Raw genomic sequence first — 21,123 nt, 5'->3', positions numbered from 1 at the left:
ATGACCTTAGTATCATTTAAAAATCATCCCTACTATATCATTATCATAAATGTTTTATACGGAGCTTTTCTCTTCTAGGTTGCTGCTTCATATCTGATTCAGGTTAGGAGTTACTAGAAATTAATGTCTGACTCTTAATTATTGTGTGAAATTATTGAGTCTTAATCTGATTTCTAGTGAAACAACAACAACAAAAAACTCAGTGCACTCACTAACACCTCCATTACAGTAGAATATAGTTTATGTTATTCTCCTAGTTTTAAATAGAAGATTCAGGTCTTTCTGATCCATAGAAATGAGGGAAAAAATTCTCCACAACAAAGTGTGGCTTAGGAAAGCACGTTTTCTCCCTCATTTGTTTTCTTTTTTGGAAAATAGGGCTATATCTTGGCTAATAATTCTCCATTGATTTTATAATTATTAATATATTCAAAACAAAATAAACCTTATTAGTATATGTGTATTTTATCCCAAACCTAGCCTTATTTTTCTCTCTTTGGGTTTCTAGGCAGAGAAAATTAAAAAGAAGAGAAGCACAGTCTTTGGGACTCTGCATGTTGCACATAGCTCCTCCCTAGATGAGGTAGACCACAAAATTCTGGAAGCAAAGTAAGAATGTTACTGTCACTAACTGTCTATTTTTATTATGTTGAAATGTGTAATTTATAGGCAATTTATGTTTTAACTTGTCATTTAATCATGTACTATTATATCATTTATACTAATTCTGAAAAGGGGTAATTTCTTCTTGAAATTGGTTAATTGCCTTGGTCTGTTCATGTAGTTGACCTTTTTCAGTGCTGTATTAAAGACTCTTTGATGCAACAAGTAATTCCTATATTGGCTTTTCCAGGAAAGCTCTCTCTGAGTTGACAACTTGTTTACGAGAACGACTTTTTCGCTGGCAACAGATAGAGAAGATCTGTGGCTTTCAGATAGCCCATAACTCGGGACTCCCCAGCCTCACCTCTTCCCTTTATTCTGATCACAGCTGGGTGGTGATGCCCAGAGTCTCCATTCCACCCTATCCCATTGCTGGAGGAGTTGATGATTTAGATGAAGATACACCCCCAATAGTGTCACAGTTTCCCGGTAAGTGGTGAGTTCAAAAAAGAGAGTTGGTACAGTTTTAAAAGTAACTTTCTGCCATGCCTTTTATGAATCATTTGCTTTGAAATCTATGATAAAAATTGTGTTAATTCTTCATTTTCTCTTTTTTCTTTTTGTTGATCATTGTGTTTACTGTTTGACATACTATATGAGGTGTGTGTGTGTGTGTTACATACATATATATATGTACACATATATAATAACACATCATACATGCTAAGTCATTGTATGAATGAAGTGCTGAGCTTTGAGGGAAAACATCCTTTCATATGGCAGCTTAATCTATAGTAGAAATTAAAAATTAGAGGAAGACCTTGGAAACCTGAGTTGCAATCCTAGCTCTGCCACTAACTAACCAACTGTGTGACTTGGAGCCAGTCGATTTATTTTAAATTGAGTTGCCTTCCCAGTAGGCATGTTTCATAGTATTTTGTTTTGCTTTTCCATTTCTCTCCTTTTATTGAAAGAGTATTATCTGGCTGTATTTAACTCATAAAGCACTAAATCCACTCACCTTTACACAAAATTAAATTGCGTTTATATTTAGAAAACATATTTTTTTGTTGCTAGAAAGTGGAGTTTCTCCCAAAGGTGGTTTTAACATGTACAGTTTTCATTTTAATTGCTTTGTTATGCTGTAGTCTTTGAAGATGTATACAGTGTAAAGAATACATTTTGGTAGGAAGGTGAAATTTTAATATTTTAGATTTTATTAATAAATTGTAGAATTTATTAATAAATATTTGGAATTTTTGCAAAGTTATAGAGAGTTTAAATTTAAAGTGGTATATTTCTTGTATTAGAAATCATTTGAAAAACTGCTTTATCCTTATTATTGCTTGCCTGATTCATTTTCCCAATCTTCGTAACCTTTTTGAAACAGTATAGCTAGAACAAGATTCCAAAGAATAGAGAGCAAAATTTAATCGTTCATCAGTTGAAAACTTACACAGAAATTTGAGTCTTTGAGACACAAATCATGATATATGAACATTTTGCAGTTTGAAATTTTCTGTCCAATTGTTACAGCTTTCCTAAAGTTATGATTTAGAAAGGGTTCTAATGTTAAAACAATTTTATGAAGTAAAACCCTAAGTTTGCAAATAATTAATCAGTGACTATGTGCTTGTGTTCATTTCTGTGATTTTAATTATCTGGTTTAATGGCAGACAGATAATGCAAGCAGATTGGGGAGACACTAAACTCTTACTAGAGGAAGGGGGAGAGGACAGATTGTAAGTGCAGTGAATACTGGGAAGTATGTGACCTCAATCATTTCACTTGCCCCATGCTGCAGGATAGTGATGGTTGCAAAGTTTTATCTAGATATGGGCTAGCTCTGCTGTTTGGATACTGTCAACTTGCGTTTATTTGAATTACGTGCCCTTAAGCTTACTATATATGCAACACTGATTCATAAGTGTATGATTTTGTTTGAAAATGATGGCTTTTTAAAGTTGCAGTTCCTCCTTAGAAACCATAATTATTCGATATCAGAAGTGTGCATATATGTATTCCCTAAAATTAACTAGTTTTTTCTTTACTTTTTTTTTTTAAGTACTTTTTGATGGGGCAGGATATCCACATGTGCATTAAAACACTTATCACTAAATGTGAATAATTTTTTAGTGATTGTGATACACAGAGAAATTTGAACTTTTTAAAATTCAGTATGATGTTTTAGAAATGCTGAAGTTTATTATCTCTGAAAAATAACTTATGCCAAAGATTACACTTTGAGAGCTCTGTCTCCACCCAGTGGCACAAAAGTAGTACTCCACTCTGTTTAGTTATAAAAGCATAATTTCTGGACCTGACAAATAAACTCTTGGCAGTAGTACTAGGGTCTAAGGTAGGATGAAGCTCTTCATTATATACCCTTTTAAGCAGTTTTAAATCTGCACCATGGATATGTGTAAATTGTCTAAGAGTGAAGGAATGACAAGGAAACCTGCCTGTGGTATGTTAAGAGCAAAGTAAAAGATTATAAAACCATATACAGAATAATATTGTCTATGTTTAATTATGTGTAAATAAAAAAGAGAAAATATTATCAAAGGTTAGCTCTGTATGGGTTTTCCCAGTACCTTTATAGTATCTACTAAATATTCATAGTGGGATTGTAGTAGCAATTTATTTAAAATTTCTTATCATAAAGCTCTTCAGATATGCTTAAAAATACTGAAAATAAATTGCTTATTTACTACAAAGATAAACAGATTTTAACATTTTGCTTTATTCGTCTTTCTTTTTCTCTGAAAAAGAAAACACATCTCCTCCCCTTCCTACTAAAGTTGTATATCTTCTAAAACCTGTTTTACTTGTATTACATGCAGCTGTATCTATAAACAATAGATACAATTGTTGTTTGTTTAAAAATGTACATAAATGTTATCAAATTGTGGGTATCATTTTGCAACTCTTTTTGGTCAAAAGTATGTTTTAGAAAATTTCCATGTGTATATACAGATAAATTCACTAAAACTGTTTAATATGAGTCAACCACAGTATATCTATTTATCTTTTGTAATAATAAACCACAGTTTATCCATTTTTCTACTGAGATAGGTGCTTTCTACTTTTTTGTCCTTGCGAACAATACTAAAATGAGCATCCTTATCTCTGTCTCCTTGTTCCTAACTTTGAGAGTTTCTCTGGGTGGACACCTAGAAATGGATTGCTAAGTCATTGGGAAGGCACCTCTTATTAGTCGTTGCCAAGTTGCTTTCATAGTGGTTCTCTCTGTTTACATACCCACTGTTTATAAGAATGCCTGTCTGCCTGTATCCTCACCATACTAGGAATGATCTGATTTATTTGTTTTGTAACTTGAATGCGTGTGATATGATACTTTAGTGTTATTAAAATTGTAATTTCTTTAATGACTACTGAGGTTGAGTACCATTTCATATTTACTGGTGTTTGTCATTCAGATTTTTTCCTTTCTGAGTTTCTTTTTCCTGCTGTGGAATCTCCCTCCAAGATTCTTTACTTATTTGGAAGAATTTTTATTATTATTATTATTTTCTGGTTATTTGAGGGTTGCAGATGTCTTTTCCTAGGCCTTGGCTTTTCTTTTTTACTGTGCTATGTTACTTATTTTCTCTTTTAATCAAACGGTTTTTTTTTTCAAAAAAAAACATTTTTAATGACAAATTTACAAATCTGGTTTGTATTTTTATGTCTTTTTCATAAGGCGATAGATTGTTGTTTGCTCTACTAAAAGTTTTTAACTTTCACTTTAATCCTTTAGTCTTTTAATCTACCTGGAAGTTATTTTTGTTCCTATTGTGAGGTTGGAATCTAAAGATATCTCTTGATGTATGGATAAACAGTTGTCCTAGTCTCATTCCTGCTCTATCCTTGCTGGTTTGTAATACAGCTTCTCTCCATAGATGCATAAATGCTTCCAGGCTCTCTATTTTTGTTCCATTGATCCCATTTTGCTTTAGTTGCTATATGTAGCTTTATAGTAAGTATTAATGTTTGATGGGTTTAAATCTTCCTCTATTAAATTCAGAATTGCTACTCTTGGCAAGTTATTCTTATGAATTTTAGGATCAGCTTACGAAACGCCATGAAAAGTTCCATGGGGCTTTTATTGGAATTTCTTTGAATTTAAAAATTAATTTTTAGCTTGTTTTTTTAATAGTTACATGTGTTACCTTTCTTTAAAAAGTTATACTTCAAATTGCTTGTTGCTGATATGTAGGGAAAAGCTGTTGATCTTGGTATGCTGATTTTGTATATAGAAACATTGAATTTTTCTATAAGAGTGTTTTGGATTTTTTTGTGTGGACAATAATAATGACTTTTTCTCCCCTTTCCATTCCTTGAGCTTTTTTCCCAAGGCAATCTGAGACCTCCAGTAAAATGCTGAATAAAAGTGCGAAAGTGATTGCAGACAAATAGTGATCGCCATTTCTAACTTTAAAGAGAATGCTTATTTCATCATGAAGTGTGTTTTTTTGTTTATTTGTTTTGTTTTTTGCTCTGTGTTCGATGGGTTACATTTTTTTTTTGGCCGAGCCATGAGGCATGTAGGATCTTAGTTCTCTGACCAGGGATTGAACCCGCGCCCCCCTGCGTTGGGAGCACGGAGTCTTAACCACTGGGCCGCCAGGGAAGTCCCTGATAGATTATTTTTAAGTTAAGGAAATTAATCTCTATTTCTATTTTGCTAAGAATGATTTTTCTTTTAAATCAATGGATGTTAAATTTTACCATGTTATTTTTCTGCATAATTTGAGGTAATTGCTTGTTTTATTTTTCTTTATTCCATTGAATTTTAATCTGTTTAAATAAATTCCTTTAAATGTCAGTGAAACTATTTTTGTCACAATGTTCTGTTTTGATAATAATTAGATTTGGTTTGCTATATTATTTTATTTAGGGTTTTTATGTTTTAAATCATAGATTAGTCAATAATTTTCCTTCTCGACACTCTGATTTTGGTATCAAGGTTATAGTAACATCATAAAATAAGGCAAAGAATACCCCTTTTTCTTTCATTTCATTTTTTTTTTTTTTTACCCTTATAGTAGTAGTTAAGAATTTGGTCTCTAGAACAAGATTGCTAGAGTTTGAATCCTTACTCCTCCATTTTACTTATATGTATGTAATGTTGTCTAGTATTTTGTTTTGTTTTGAATGTCCCACAAAACATTATTTTTTATTTGTGTAACTTTGTGGGAGGTACTCTCTCTGACTCTCAGCTTCCTTGTCTGTAAAATGTAACCTACCCTATGAGATTATTTTGTAATTTTTAAACCAAATGATATTTGTAAAACAATTAGAACATACCCTGGCCCATAATAATCCTCAATAAATGTTTTGAATTTTATTCTGTATTCTGAAATATTATAAGATACAGATGATTCTATGAAGATTTTGAAGAAATTGCCTATAGGCAGTTTGAGTTTGGTGTGTGTGTATGCTGGCAGGAGGGAAGGAGACAGATTTTTAAATTATTGATTCAGTTTCTTAAAATGGTCATAAGTCTAGATTTGTTAAATTATATATTTCTAAAATATTGTTTGTTTTATCTGAGTTATAAAATTTGTGGCTTAAAGTGTTCCATAGTATTTTATATGATTTTAAAAATCTCACATCTTTAAATTTTCATTTCTCCTCCTTGATTAATCTGGCATGATTTGTCTATTTTATTTCACTTCATCATTCTTCAGAGAGCTAACTGTTGGTTTTGTTGATATTCTCCATTTAGTTCCGCTCTTATCTTTTATTTCCTTTATTGGAATTTGCTTCATTTGTTTGTTTTCAATATTTAGACACCTGGCTCATGAATTTTCAGTCCTCCTGTTTTCCTTAATGTATGATTTTTATGGCTGTGAATTTCCCTCTAAGAACGACTTTAACTGAATCTACCTAAAGTTCGGATACATATAGTTTGATTATCATCTAGTTTTAAAATGTTTCCAACTTTTAATATGTCTCTTCCTTGAAATATGAATTATCTGGAAGTATATGTTTAAGTTTCCAAATGTAGTATGTTTGTTTTGTTGTTTATTTGGGCGTTAGTTTTTAAAGAATATCTTTACTTATCAATTTCTAATTGTATTATGCTTAGAGAATAGCATCTGTATAACATTTATTCTTTGGTATCTTCTGAGACTTGCTTCATGACCTAGTATTTATTTGATCGAATATTTAAAATTTTCCACACATACCTGAAAAGTATATTTTCTTAATTGTTAGTTATAGGATACTATATTGTTGGTTAAATCATGTATTAGTTATGAAAAATCTCTATATACCTACATTTTGGTCTACTTTTCTGTCAGTTGTAGAAAGAAGTTTGTTCAGATCTCTCACATTTATCAATTTCTTCTTGTAATTCTGCTCATTTCTATTTTATATAGTTTAAACCAAGTTATTCGGTGAATACAAGTCCAGATGTATCTTTTTAAAAGATTAACTATTCTTCTGTGATTATGCGGAGACTGCTTTACAGCTAACCGTACTTTTTGCCTTTAAGTTTGTATTATCTGATATTAAAATAGCTGTAGGAGCTTTCTTTTGATTAATATTTGCCAGTGTAACTTTTTCTTTACTTAAAATTTTTTCCATCATCAGGCTCTAGATACGTCTGTATAAGAAATAGCAATAACTGTTACTATTTTGCATTCTATTTGAGGATCTCTGTTGCCAGGGAAGGCCAATTTAATCCAATTACATTTAATCTGCTTGCTGATCTGTTTGGATTTCTCTCTGGCATATTATTTTGTGGTTTCTCTTTTCTATACCTCTTTTCAGCTTCTCTGTCATTCTCCTAAAGGATCTTCAGATGCTTTAATTTTAGACACTACCCTCTGCATCTTATATATTAATGTTGTCTAGTATTTTGTTTTGAATACCCTGCAAAAGTCATTTTTTTATTGTTTTATTCAGTCATTGTTCAGAAAGACTTATGTGTTTCTCTGTTCATCATTGTATTTTGCTTTTTACTCTTTCCTTTTTTTTTTTCTTCCTTGAAAATATGTTCTTTGGTAAAAATTCTTTCAGTTAGCAACTGGGAGTGGTAAATTCTGTCTTTGCCTGAAAATGTCTTTATTTTCACTCTCACTTGAGAATAATAGTTTAACTGGATATCACATTCTAGATGAACAATTACTTTTCCCATAGTATTTTGAAAACATTTGTTGTTATTTTCAGGCCTGTTATTGTTACTGTTGAGAAGTTTTAGTAAGGCAGATTGTTCCAGTTTCCTTTTAGGTAATTTCTCGTTTCTCTCATCACTTAGAAAATGTTTTCATTTTCTTTTGTTACACGTTTTTCCTATAATATAATTAGGTGTACAATTTTTTCCCTGATACTTGGTGTGCTTTTGAATCTGAAGATGACTATCTTTTTTCAATTACAGAAAAATTATTAGTTGTTTTCTCTTTTAATATTGTTTTTCTTTTCTCTGTTCACTCCTACTGGAATATTATTTGTATAGAAATATAAGACTAATATTAGCCTATAATTATATGTTTGATCTTATTTTATCTTCCACATCTCTTAACCTTTCTTTTTATCTAATTGTGCTGCATTCAGAAAAATTTCCTTAGATCCGTCTTCGAGATTACTTACTCTTTCTTCAGCTCCAATTTTGTTTAACCCATTCTTTGAATTTTTAATTTGTGACTGTTTTCATTTCTGTTAGTTCTCCTTGATTCTTCATAAAATCTACTTGTTTTTTAATGCCTTGTCCTTTTTTCATTTTTCATTTCTATTTTATAATTTAATGCCCTTAAACATCTTATTTTTTAGTTTTATTTGATAATTGTATTATTTGATGTTCTTGATTGATTATTGCAGCTGTTTCTTGAGTTTGCAGAGCAGATTGCCTTCTCCTGTTTTATAGTGTTTTACTGAACTATCTTAAAGGAACTTCTTTTTTTTCTTCCCTCCAGGGAAACACTTTGTGAGGAGTAGGAGTGCTCCTCAGTATGATTTCTTTTGCTTCTGGCAGTAGTTTCAAGGGCTTCACCTACTCAGGACCATCTTTTTTTTTTTTTTTTTTTTTTTGTTAACCTTTTGGATTTGGGTTTCACAGACCCTTCTGGTAGTATAAACTTGAACTCCAGGGTAATATGAGTTAGTTTGTATTGAGTTTGAGTATTGAACACCCAGCATATTGAGTTTTTCACAAGAACCTTTTTAAATTCCTGTATCCAGAGAACATGCATTGAAGGAAGTTCCCTTGTTCATTGGTCAGATTTCTTTTCAGTACACCCTCCCACTGAGGAATGCAGCCATCTAGGCCCAGGCTTTTATCCAGAACACTCATAATTCCTATTCCTCACCTTCTGTGGGCTTAAGATGTCATTTATATCCGCAAATTAAAGCACAAACCCTTAAATTACTGAGACCGAGAACCTCCTACAGCAGTTCCAACATCACTCACAGGCCTATTAGCTCTGACTTTTAGTCTTTGTGTTTTGGCATCCGAGAATTTTCTCTTCTTCCTTGCAAACTCAGCTATGCATTTAAAACTATTGTTATATTTTATTCAGCGTATTGAAGTACTTGAGGCTATTTAAAGTGTGTGGTTGGGGGTTGGGAATGGTGGTCAGGTTATCTTTGACTGCCATATTGCTAGAACCAGAAGTCCCTATATTACTTATTATTTTTGGTTGTTGGTGGCAGGGGGGACCCCCTTATTCAAAACCAAATTTTATCTTCTTTGCCATAAGAAAATACAGTTTGAAAAATAGTGTCATATTAAACTGTTGTGCTACTGTATGTAGTTATTGATATTAGAATGAAAAATCACCTCAAATAAATTTCTGTACAGTGAACTTCAGTGTTTCATTTAACTACTCTTATAAATCACAGGTAGGGATGGCTGCCGGCTTTCATTGAGAATTAATAACAGCCTGGAGATATTATTAAACATGTTCACCTTTTGTATAGGAGAGCTTGTTACAGGGTCAAAGTGAACTGCTTTTTAATCCTACATGAGTTTTATGGTGTAGGCAATATGTAAGAGATGGCAATATGTAAGGAGAAAAATTTTTGAAAGGATTGTAGAGTTGTAAACATTTTCTAGATGTGACCCATTTATGAGTCTCATCTTTATGTTATATTCTTTATTGGATTACTTAGAATTTTCCTCATATAAACTATTTACTTTTTTTTTAAACCTCCTTCATGCAGTATCTTTCCATCTTTGTGAGTAATACTCATTTTTCCAAGCAGGGAATCCTGATTCTTCTCAGCCCTTCTCATCACACCTATTCATGGCTGAATGTGGCTACGTTTTACTGTGTATACCAAGTAACCAGTGATTGATGAGAACGGCTGCATTATATGCTAAGAGTTGTAGAACTTAATTATCTGTGTCAGTCTGGACACATTCTTTTAGTATTTGTAGGATATTGTTTCTTCTTTGACAAAGTGAGAACATCAGACTAAAGATTTCCAGGGTTTCTTCCAGTTCTGTAATCTATGAATCATTATAAATAAGTAAGAGAAAATTCTAATGTTTGCCTACTAAATTATAAATATTTTCATATTATATAATTTGTGTTTGGAAAAAGCCTTGTATGGTACTTATGGAGGTAGTCAAATATTCTGAAAATATTCCCTTTAATTTTACCCATTTTCTTTTTTTTTTTTCCCAGTCCATCAAGTTATTTCAGTGGCTGTTTCTGTTTGAATTGTTTGTTAATTCACTCAGTAAATACTTACTGTACATCTACTTTTTTTAAAAAATAAATTTATTTATGTATTTTATTTTTGGCTGCGTTGGGTCTTAGTTGCTGCCTGTGGGCTTTCTCTAGTTGCGGCGAGCAGAGGCTACTCTTCGTTGTGGTGCGCGGGCTTCTCATTGCGGTGGCTTCTCTTGTTGTGGAGCACGGGCTCTAGGTGCGCGGGCTTCAGTAGTTGTGGCTCGCGGGCTCTAGAGCGCAGGCTCAGTAGTTGTGGCGCATGGGCTTATTGCTCCACAGCTTGTGGGATCTTCCTGGGCCAGGGCTAGAACCTGTGTCCCCTGCATTGGCAGGTGGATTCTTAACTGCTGCGCCACCAGGGAAGTCCCTGTACATCTACTTTTTGCCTGGCATTGTGCCAGTTGTGATGCGGTGTTGAACATGGTACACAGTTATTTCCTTCATGAAACATGCAGTCTAATGGAGGACAGACAAGAGCAATGCACTAAGTTATGTCATAGGGAAATACACTTTGGTGTTGCCATGTGAGCACAAGAGGGCAAACACTGACCTTGAATTTGGAGGGGTTGGGAAACTTCCTGGAGGAACTGCTCTTTAAGTGAAATAGGAGGTCAAGGGAGAGATGAGATGAGGACAGAAGGTGTGGAGGCAAGAAATACTCTGATACTTCTGGGAGCTGAGTGAGGTATATTGTTCCCAGTATTCCTATAACAGAGAAGAGGGACACTAGTTCCAAATTAGAGGCTAGGTAAATAGGGCATTCTAAGCCTTGTTAAGGAGTTTGACTTTATCCTAATCCTAGAAGTAATGGGAGCAACTTAAGGGTTTTAACCAATAAAATGTCATATTCCTTTTCCATTTTAATATGATCATGCAGGTTGCAGTATGGAGAATAAGTTGGAGGAGAAAGATCAGTTATTATTCTGGTGCAGTAGTCCAGCATAACACAGCAGTGGTTTGTTGAGGGGGAAGTGGAGAGATGTGAGAGATACCCAGGAGGTAGAACTGGAAACGCTTTATGATTAACTAGATGTGGATTATGATGGAGGAAGAAGAGTCAAGAATGTCTGTGTTTCCAATTCAGATAACTAGGTGAGTGGTGGTGTGTTTTTTTCTTTACCAAGGTGTAAGGAACATAGAAGAAGGAGTGGATTTGGGAGGAAAATGCTGAATTCAGTGTGGGTATCTGTGGAACACCCAAATGTCCAGTAGGCAGTTGATTGTGAAGTTCTAAAGTTTAGGAAAAAGATTAAAAGCTGGAGTCGCAGATTTGGACTTCTATAGACTGCGAAGGGTAATTGAAGTAATGGGAGTGGATGAAATTTCTTGAGAAGAATAAGTGGAACAAGAATAACAAGGCCCAGAACAGAACTTCGGAGACAGACAATTAAGGGACAGTAAAGGAAGAGGTGAGAATGTGGTTGGAAAGGTCATGGAAAGGATAAACTAATAATGTCACGTGCTGGTCCAATGTCAAGGAAGGATGGAGATACTCACTGAATTTAGCAGTGAGGAAGTTTATCATAACTTTGTTAATGATAGTTGCAGGGAAATTGTGTGGAAGCACTCTACCGTTTCTTTGATGAATGAGTGAAGATAAAGTAGTGGAGAAAGCAACATAGATCATTTACATAAAAGGGAAGAGAGATGTCAGCTGAAAACAGTCTGAGGGTAGAGGAGGTTTTCTTGTTGCTCTTGTTTATCGGTTTGTTTTTTCAACTTTTTTTAAAAATAAATTTATTTTATTTTATTTTTATTTTTGTCTGTGTTGGGTCTTCGTTGCTGCACGCGGGCTTTCTCTAGTTGTGGCGAGTGGGGGCTACTCTTCCTTGTGGTGTGTGGGATTCTCATTGTGGTGGCTTCTCTTGTTGCGGAGCACAGGCTCTAGGTGTACGGGCTTCAGTAGTTGCAACACGCAGGGTCAGTAGTTGTGGCTCGCAGGCTGTAGAGCACAGGCTCAGTAGTTGTGGCGCACAGACTTAGTTGCTCCGCAGCATGTGGGATCTTCCCGGACCAGGGCTTGAACCCATGTTCCCTGCATTGGCAGGCGGATTCTTAACCACTGCGCCACCAGGGAAGCCCCCTGTTTTTTCAACTTTTATTTTTAAGTGCCGATGGGAAATAGAAGGGGAGAAGATGAAAATAAAGGCAGCAAAAGGGATAAACAGTAGATAAGGGCCTTGAGTTTAGGGTAGAGAATGGGACAGATAGTGGAAGGAACAGAATGTGTGAAAGGTAGGAATGTCAGAATCGAAATTATCTGATGTCTTAAGCTTATTATTTCAAAAATGCAGCAATTTTGAATGATGGCAAGACCAAGGCCTGAGAGTGGGTGGTAGAGTAGAGTAGAGGTGAATGTCTGGTGAGAAGAGATGAAAACCATGATTGGTTAAGGTGTTGATCTTACAGATGAGATGGCTCAAGCTGGTGAGAGGTTGGATGGACTGGTAAGAGAGAGACTAAGCAGGAAGTGACTAGTGAAGTGGAGATGAGAGATTCACGTGGCTTCATAGTGTGAGTGTCAAAGGAACATGTTTTTATAAAGGGAGTGAGGGTTTACAACAATGTTGGGGAGTGAGAAGGCCATCAGTCTGTTGTTCTGATGCTGCAGCATGTGAGGTATGAAGAATGAACGGCTTCAGCTTGAGAACGGTATTCTTAGGAGAGCTATGTTTCCATTAAGGCAAAGAAATGAAGTGCCCATTCAGGGAAGATTTAAGCACATAGGGGAAGTTTGTCTGCTGTCTGTGTGGGTCTAGACTGAGACTGGGAGCAGAAACAAGGTAATCTAAGACTTCTGGTTAGTTCCACAGTAGTCAGTGTTCAAAAAACAAGTTTTTATCTGACCTTTGCCTAAAAAATAGTGAGACTATATATACAGTATTTAAATGATCCTTGATTTAAAATTTCTCAAAGTTCAAACAAGTTGTGCTATCTCAAGGGATATTTGTTGAAAAATCCAACCTGTTTTACTGAATAGTTTTCTCATCTTTCAACGTTAAAATTCATTAAAATATTTGCAATAAAGTACAGATTCCTTATAAATATGCTTTATTGATTTTTAAATATAAGAATTTGTTATCTTGGGTAAATGTTTAAGCCTTTATGGTTAGTAATGTCAGATTTTATATTTAAAACCTCATGTGTTTATATGTTCACTTCTGTTTAATTTTTAGACCTGTTTTTATTTTTGTTACATTTTTTTACTTCTTAGCTTTCCTGAGAAGCAGTTTTATAGGTGATAGAGGATGGTAATAATTGTACAGTTACTTCAATAAAGGTAGATTCAGTGGTGACAAAGGTAGATTAATCACATCAGTTCTCTTTGGTGTGTCTTTGTAGTGTGCATGAAAGGAGCATTGGATTTTATGAAAGTTTTCATTTATTTCCGCTTGGCTTTCAGGGACCATGGCTAAACCTGCTGGATCACTGGCCAGAAGCAGCAGCTTGTGTCGCTCCCGCCGCAGCATCGTTCCGTCCTCGCCGCAGTCTCAGCGAGCTCAGCTTCCTGCACATGCCCCGCACCCGTCACACCCCCGGCATCCCCACCATCCCCAGCACACACAGCACTCCTTGCCTTCCCCTGACCCAGATATCCTCTCAGTGTCAAGTTGTCCTGCTCTTTATCGAAATGAAGAGGAGGAGGAGGCCATTTACTTCTCTGCTGAAAAGCAATGGTATTGGCAATGAATGAAATACAGTATGTGTTGGGCTGGGTGGGTAGGAGTGGTATGTTGTGTTAATTTTCTACTGCTGCATAACAGGTTCCCACAGACTTTAGTGGCTTCTGACAACACCCGTTTATTAGCTCTCAGTTCTGTATGCCAAAGCCCAAGCTTGGTGTGGCTAGGTTTTCTGCTCAGGGTCTTACAAATCTAAAATCAAAGTGTTGGCTGGACTTTATTCTTATCTGGAGCTTGGGGGCCTCATCAAAGCTCACTTGTTTGTGGCAGAATTCAATTCCTCGTGGTTACAGTACCGAGGTCCTGGTTTCTGTGCTTGCTCTCAGCTGGGGGGCTGCTCTCAGATTCTAGAGGCTGCCCGCTCTTCCTTGCCATGGGTGGCCTCTATCTTCAAAGCCAGCAACAGAGAATTTCCCTTCTTTCAAATCCCTCCTTTGCTTTGAATCTCTGCCTTCCTTTATCTCTGATCTCTATACCCAAATTCAAAAGGCTTACCTGGATAATAATCTCTCTCTATATTAAGATCTATTAGTTTGGGCCTTAATTACACCTGTAAAATCCCTTCATAGCAGCACCTATGTTAGTGTTTGATTAAATAACTAACTGGGAGAAGATGTGTGTACACCAGGGCTGGGAATTCGGGGACCATCTTAGAATTCTGACCGCCACAGACATAGGATATTTTGAGATATAACTGCTTAGAGGCTATTGCACACAATTGACTCAAGTCTCAGAATATAAACTTGTCTAACGAACAGTTTCATATGTAAAATATAAAGGCATGAGCTTAAGTATACTTGAGCACAAGGAAACATTAAATATGACTGACTGAGGTTTTAAAATACTTGTTGCCAATTAATGATTTGTTCTGTTATGTGCTAGTACTTGCTAGCAAGCAAGCAGTATCAGATGCAAAAGATTTAAGAAAATGTCAGGAACTTAAAGGAGGAAATTATATTCATAACACTTTTTTTTTCTATAAAGTAGATATAGCAGCAGTGTATTCTAGTCCAGTGAGACCGGTTGCTGTTGGGGATCTCTATAAACCATATTCCTCTTTTGGAGCAGTACGGTATTAAGTGACAGAAAAACTGGTATTGGTTTCTGATTTTGCCACTTAGTAGCCATGTGGCCATGAAGTCTTTACTGTTCTTGTAAGAAAAACAAAACCAGAAGGAATGGGCTGGACACTTGCCATAAGCCCTGGTGGCTCTCTGTCATGTGATTCTTCACACATAGTTGTTTTGTCTGCTAGTGAAAGTAAATTTTATGATTAGCAAGTGATCATTATAGCATATTCCTAAAGAGATAGTACAAGTTTTGTGTTGTCATTGCAACTGGAGAATCTGATGCAGCTTTGCTTGGTTAGCACTTTATGACCAGCTTTTTTGTCTAACCTTTGCAGTATAACTGTAGTCACCACTAAGATGGCTTTACTTGCACTAAGATGGCTTTACTGACAAAACTAATTTTGTGTGGCTTACGGAAATTAGTAGGAAAACTCCAGAGCTCTGCTGTCCAGTAGAATTTTTTGCACTGATGGAAATGTTCAGCCCTCATTTCAAAGAGCACTGTCAGAAATTCACAGCTAGCTCATAAATTTGAGAAGAATTTGGATTCAGACAACTTCCTCCTCTCCATTTTAGTTTTTTAAGTGTTGAACCACCAGAATCCTTACAAAATAATAATAATACAAACATTTACCATTTACCAGTCTTTTATGTTCTATGCATTATTGCACGTATACACTCATTTAAACCTTACCTTGAGTTAAGTCTTGTTATACGTGCATTAAACTTACATAAATTCAACTGCACGTCACTGTGGGAAAAAAATAAAAGTAGAAAAATGACATAAATGGTACATACAATTAAATTCAATATTCTGAAGAATATATGCTCTGGAAAAAATGGGAGATTTTAAGGTGTACTAGACCTATATTCCAAGTCTGACTACTTATGCAGAAGAAGCAACACTTCAGATGATTATTTGTTTTGGAATTAGGATATTAGAACTAGAAGTAGTATTAGAGATTAATCAAATTCTCTTACCTAGACAAGAAAATTGAGATCTGGTTAAATTAAGTGATTTGCCCAAGATTGTACAGCTGATTAATGGCAGGACCAGGACAGGAATCTAGGTCTCCTAAATTAGGTCAGTATTCTTTTCACACATTATTTAGATTTTAGAAGCTAGTTTTTAAAATATTTTTAACCTAGTTTAGAATTTCACACACAAAGCAGCCAAACCACATAACAGAATAGAAAGTAAATTCATAAAATTTTGACTAGATCAGCTTCTGGCTCTGGAAGCTGCTCCAGGGAACAGTGATATATGCTGTTTGATTAATGGACATCTACTCCAAAAAGAAGCCTTGCAGAAAAGTCCCTACCAGTGATTGATTTCTGAGTCATTGTTTCCTAGCTGAACTGCCTCTTGCCCTCTGTTAGCACTATCCACTATCAGCTGTAAGAGCGTTTGAAAAAGTATGCAGTACATGTAACTGTACAAAATGAAAGCATGATTTAAGTCTTTATTTGCCCAGGAGATTTTGTACCTTCTGAAAGCTTGTAGTGTAATAAAGACAGTCTTTGCATACATGTGTGAGTAAAGTTCATAGAAAAGACTAAATACATTTAGCAGTCTAATATATACCTGAAGTATGGTATTAACAAAATACATGTCAAAATCAATAAACATGCATATCATAACATGAATAATGATAGTAATCATAGATCATCCAAGGTGAGAGATCATTCAATTCATTTACTCTATAAATATGAATTTAGTCCTTGCTGTGTGCCATGTACTTGCTAATAACTTGAGCTGCCAAGACAGGTGAGACACGGTCCTGGCCTAGTTCCAGCTGGTGGATTATGATCATATGTGTTCCTGCCTTTCTGTCTTCAGCTCTCTTCCTTCTCTCACCTTATTTCTTTTGCCAGTTACTTTTTACCTTGACTCTACTTTTCATTTCGTAATCATTCTGTTCATAGAGTGAACACTATTCATCTCAGGTATGGTACATTCAAAAATGAATAAATTGTTATCCCTATTCTTCAAAATTTTCCTCCCTCCCTTCCTTCCCCTCTTTCTTCTCTTTTCTTTTCTTCCTTCTTTTTATCCTTCCTGCCTCCCTCCCTTTATTTTCCCTCCCTCCCTTCTTCCTTTCTCCTTCCCTCCCTCTTTCCCTCCCTCCCTCCCTTCTATACTTATTAAATATCCACTATGAGCTTGTCACCATTCCAGAGAATACAAAAGTTAATAAGACTTCCTGCCCTCATTGTCTCCTTTCTTCTGGGGAAACTTACTATGAACAAGTTAATATAAAATATTTTAGGTAGTGATAAGTTCTGGGATGCTAAACAAAGACAGGTAAAAGGAAAGAGAATGCTGCTTTGGATAGGGTAGTTAGGGGAAGCATCTCTGGAGAGAGAGCATTTGAGTCATGTGGAGATGGAGGGGAAAAAAGATGAGGCAGAGGGAATAGCAAGTGCAACAGCCCTGAGGGAGTCGCATGATTGGCATGTGGCAGGAACAAGGAAGAGGCAGAAAATGGTACACCGTGCAGCTGGAGGGATAGCCATGGACCTGACCGTGTAGGGCTTTGTGGCCTTTGGCAAGGACTTTGGAGTTTAGCCTAAGTGTGTGAGGAAGCATTGGAAAGTTTTGAGCAAGAGATTATTGTGCTCTGATTGAGTCTTTAAAAACCACTTTTAGGGCTGTGCAGAGAAGTAACTCAGAGGGAAGAACAAGAATGGAAGCAGGGAGATGAATTAGGAAGCTATTGCAATCATTGAGGTAACTGTGGTAGGGCAGGAAGAAGGATGGTAGCAGTGGGACAGGAAGAAAAGGGTGGGTTTGAGGTATATTTTGAAGGAATAGCTGATAGCATTTACTGTATGTTGGCTTTGGGGTTGTAAACTTTATTTTTTCCAGTCCTCTTTATTTCTCTTTCCACTGTGGAAAAGAGGGAAAAATCACAAAGGAATAAATTTGTGAGAATTTATTGAATGTCTACTTTAAAAAAATAGCTCAATATCATTACCTTTCACCTGCCATGCACTCCCCACCCCAGTGTACCTCACCCCTCTTCCCTTCTGTTTTAAACTTGGGAGAGCTTATATTTTAGCTTAGTACATTCTTTTCTTCCTTCCTTAGGAAGCTATATTTAATCAATTCAATGACTAAAAAATAAAGGGAGAAGGTGGTGACTAAAATTCATCTTTTCAACTATATGTCAACTATGTGATTTAGAAAGAAAAATTTTCAGTATTGAAACAAAACACAGAAGTAGCTGAAATGATAAAAACCTGTAAAATTTAAACATTTTCATTTCTCTGACAATTGAAGAAGGTATAACTTTAAGTTATAATATTTTCTAGATTGGAAGGTATCATTATCATAGTTTATGTTAAAAATTAAACATTTTGATAAGTTATATTATTTAAAGTAGTAATTTTCTAATTTTGTTGAAATGTGTATAGAATTTTAACATCTCTCCCTTTAATATTTCGATAGCTTAAACAGCGAAAGATGTTTTGGTTAGAATTAGTTAGAAAGTCTGCCGGTACCCTTAAGAACGTATTGATTTAAAATTTTACCTTTGCCTCTATCTCATCCAGGGAAGTGCCAGACACAGCTTCAGAATGTGACTCCTTAAATTCTTCCATTGGAAGGAAACAATCTCCTCCTTCAAGCCTTGAGATATACCAAACATTGTCTCCTCGAAAAATATCAAGAGATGAGCTCTCTCTGGAGGATTCATCCAGAGGAGATTCGCCCATAGCTGCAGATATCTCCCGGGGTTCTCCTGATTGCGTAGGTCTGACAGAAACTAAGAGCATGATCTTCAGTCCTGCAAGCAAAGTGTACAATGGCATCTTGGAGAAATCCTGTAGCATGAACCAACTTTCCAGTGGCATCCCGGTACCTAAGCCTCGCCACACATCATGTTCCTCAGCTGGCAACGACAGCAAAGCAGTTCAGGAAGCCCCAGGTGTTGCCAGGATAAGCAGCATCCCACATGACCTTTGCCATAATGGAGAGAAAAGCAAAAAGCCATCAAAAATTAAAAGCCTTTTTAAGAAGAAATCTAAGTGAACTGGCTGACTTGGTGGAATTCCATTCAAGTGGCACCTTTAAACTTTTATCTCCCATCCTTCACTCCTCTTTTTTTGTTTTAATTTTAGGAATGTAACTCCATTGGGGCTTTCCAGAGTGGATGCCATAGTGGAATGTCCTTAAGAGCAACTGTTTACTGTCTGCTTATTTAAATGACTATATAATCAATTTGTCAAGCCAGTTATTACTGAAAAATCATTAAGAGATGAGACAGTTTACAGTCATTTTTGCCTATTTATTTCTGCTTTGTTATTAGTGATGTATATACAACATTTTGTTGAGAGCCACTATGGACTTACAAGCTTTAATGGACTAGTAAGCCAGCATGGGCTTGCAAAAATTTCTTGTTTACCAGAGCATCTTCTTATCTTTCCACAGAGCTATTTACATCCTGGACTAAAATAACTTAAAAGGAGTAAAACTAATTGCACTACTGTTTCTCAGACTGGAAAAATATCTCTGCAAGTGAAACTGTATAGAGTTTATAAAATGACTATGGATAGGGGACTGTTTTCACTTTTAGATCAAAATGGGTTTTTAAGTAGAACCTAGGGTTTCTAATTAACTTGATTTCTGGAAATGAAAACCCACGCTTTTATTATGGGAAGCTTCTTTAAATGCATTTAACATTATAAAGTTTCAAGTCCTGCTGTAAAGACCATGTTGTTTTGTTTTTCCCAGGGCTTTCACTGTGATTTTCTGCATTGCAGGCTGTATGATAAAATATAAATAATTTAAAGAGAGAAGGCTCTTGATTCCTTACACAAAGTGGAAGAGTTAAAACTTGATTGAAGGACTTACAACATTCACAAGCATATACTAAACTGGGGGGATGTGGGGATTCAGGCACTTGTTTACAGACTCAATAACTGCAAAGGATTTATGGTTTGTGAAAAACTTGTACTGTGGAAAAGATAATAAATCGAAGACATTATTGTGTGGGACTGTGCTGATTTTTATTGATAACACTCCACTAAGAACACTATATGTTTTTTGGAGAGCTGTGTAAGCTGTCTTCTTGCTTAACTGCAATATAAGAAATAGTGATGTTTTGGAAGTAAGTTGTCAACAAATTTCTTTCTATTTTATATTGTTTGTCATATTTTTATGTAGTTTGAAATGTTTAAATGTTCTAATATCAAGATTAACAAATATAAATTTATGGTGCATTTAGATTGTATTGTATTAATTTATGAAGTTTGGGGTTTGTTAAACTGATAGCTTATTATAAAGGTAACTTTTACTGTGAAGATTGTCACATGAGTAACAAAGTACATTAACATTTGGGGAGTTTCTGCTTAAACTGCTTCTTTTAAAAATTCAGTCAAAATGATCTGGTTAATGCAATGTGGATGGACATTTAGGTGAACAACTGATGCATATTAGCTAGAATGGTTTTTCAGCTTTGTGGCTGAAATATATAATGTCCAACTCGGTCCTGTTTAGATGAAAATGCTGATTGATAAACAATCAGCATTCAAGATTTGCTCCAAAGCAATACTTTACTAAGAATATGAACAGTTTCCCAAAGTTTCCTGTAAATTTTATGTACTTTAGTGCCGTTGTTAAAAACTGTTAAGGTCTTGAATGATATTTATATACGCAGATATTTATATATTTAATAGACAGTGCTTTGAGGGCAAAAATTGTTTGACTGAAATGAACATAGTGTTTTGGACTAATTATAAGGTAAGTTAACCTGAAAGGTCAAGAGTTGAGGAACATAGACCCTAAAGCTGTTTAGGAAGGGGAACAATTGTGCATGAAGAATTGAAAAGCGCCCTGGAAAGTTTCTTCAGAGTGAAGGGAATACCTAATCTTCTTTCTCCTTCTTACAACCAGGCAGGAGTTCTTCCCTTTGAAAATTGCAGAAGGGATGAGAACCTTTTAGTTTGATGAATAGAGAAGGTAAGAGCCACAGAGCCTGAAGTGGGGCTGGGAGAAGGAGGATCTCTAGGAGTGCCCAGCAAGGCTTCCACTTGTTCAGGATTAGAAGGGACCCTGGATCAGAGCCACCTGGACGCTAGAAC

General features: G+C 35.4%; 1 protein-coding gene across 1 annotated transcript in view; it reads left to right on the top strand.

The window, feature by feature from the left end:
* The window catches only part of STIM2 (stromal interaction molecule 2), a 162,876-nt gene extending 142,844 nt beyond the window's left edge, over nucleotides 1–20,032 (top strand). Inside the window, exons 9-12 of the mRNA XM_082389255.1 lie at nucleotides 509–609; nucleotides 854–1,092; nucleotides 13,690–13,963; nucleotides 18,595–20,032. Coding sequence (XP_082245381.1) covers nucleotides 509–609; nucleotides 854–1,092; nucleotides 13,690–13,963; nucleotides 18,595–19,072 — 1,092 coding nt within the window. The 3' untranslated portion in view covers nucleotides 19,073–20,032. The remainder of the gene's footprint in view (nucleotides 1–508; nucleotides 610–853; nucleotides 1,093–13,689; nucleotides 13,964–18,594) is intronic.
* The last annotated feature ends 1,091 nt before the right edge of the window (nucleotides 20,033–21,123 follow it).

Source organism: Balaenoptera borealis (genome assembly GCF_965194805.1).
Source record: "Balaenoptera borealis genome assembly, chromosome: 4".
NCBI lineage: Eukaryota > Metazoa > Chordata > Mammalia > Artiodactyla > Balaenopteridae > Balaenoptera > Balaenoptera borealis.
Note: the sequence above shows the minus strand (reverse complement) of the source record. Positions and strands in the feature narration are given on the sequence as shown.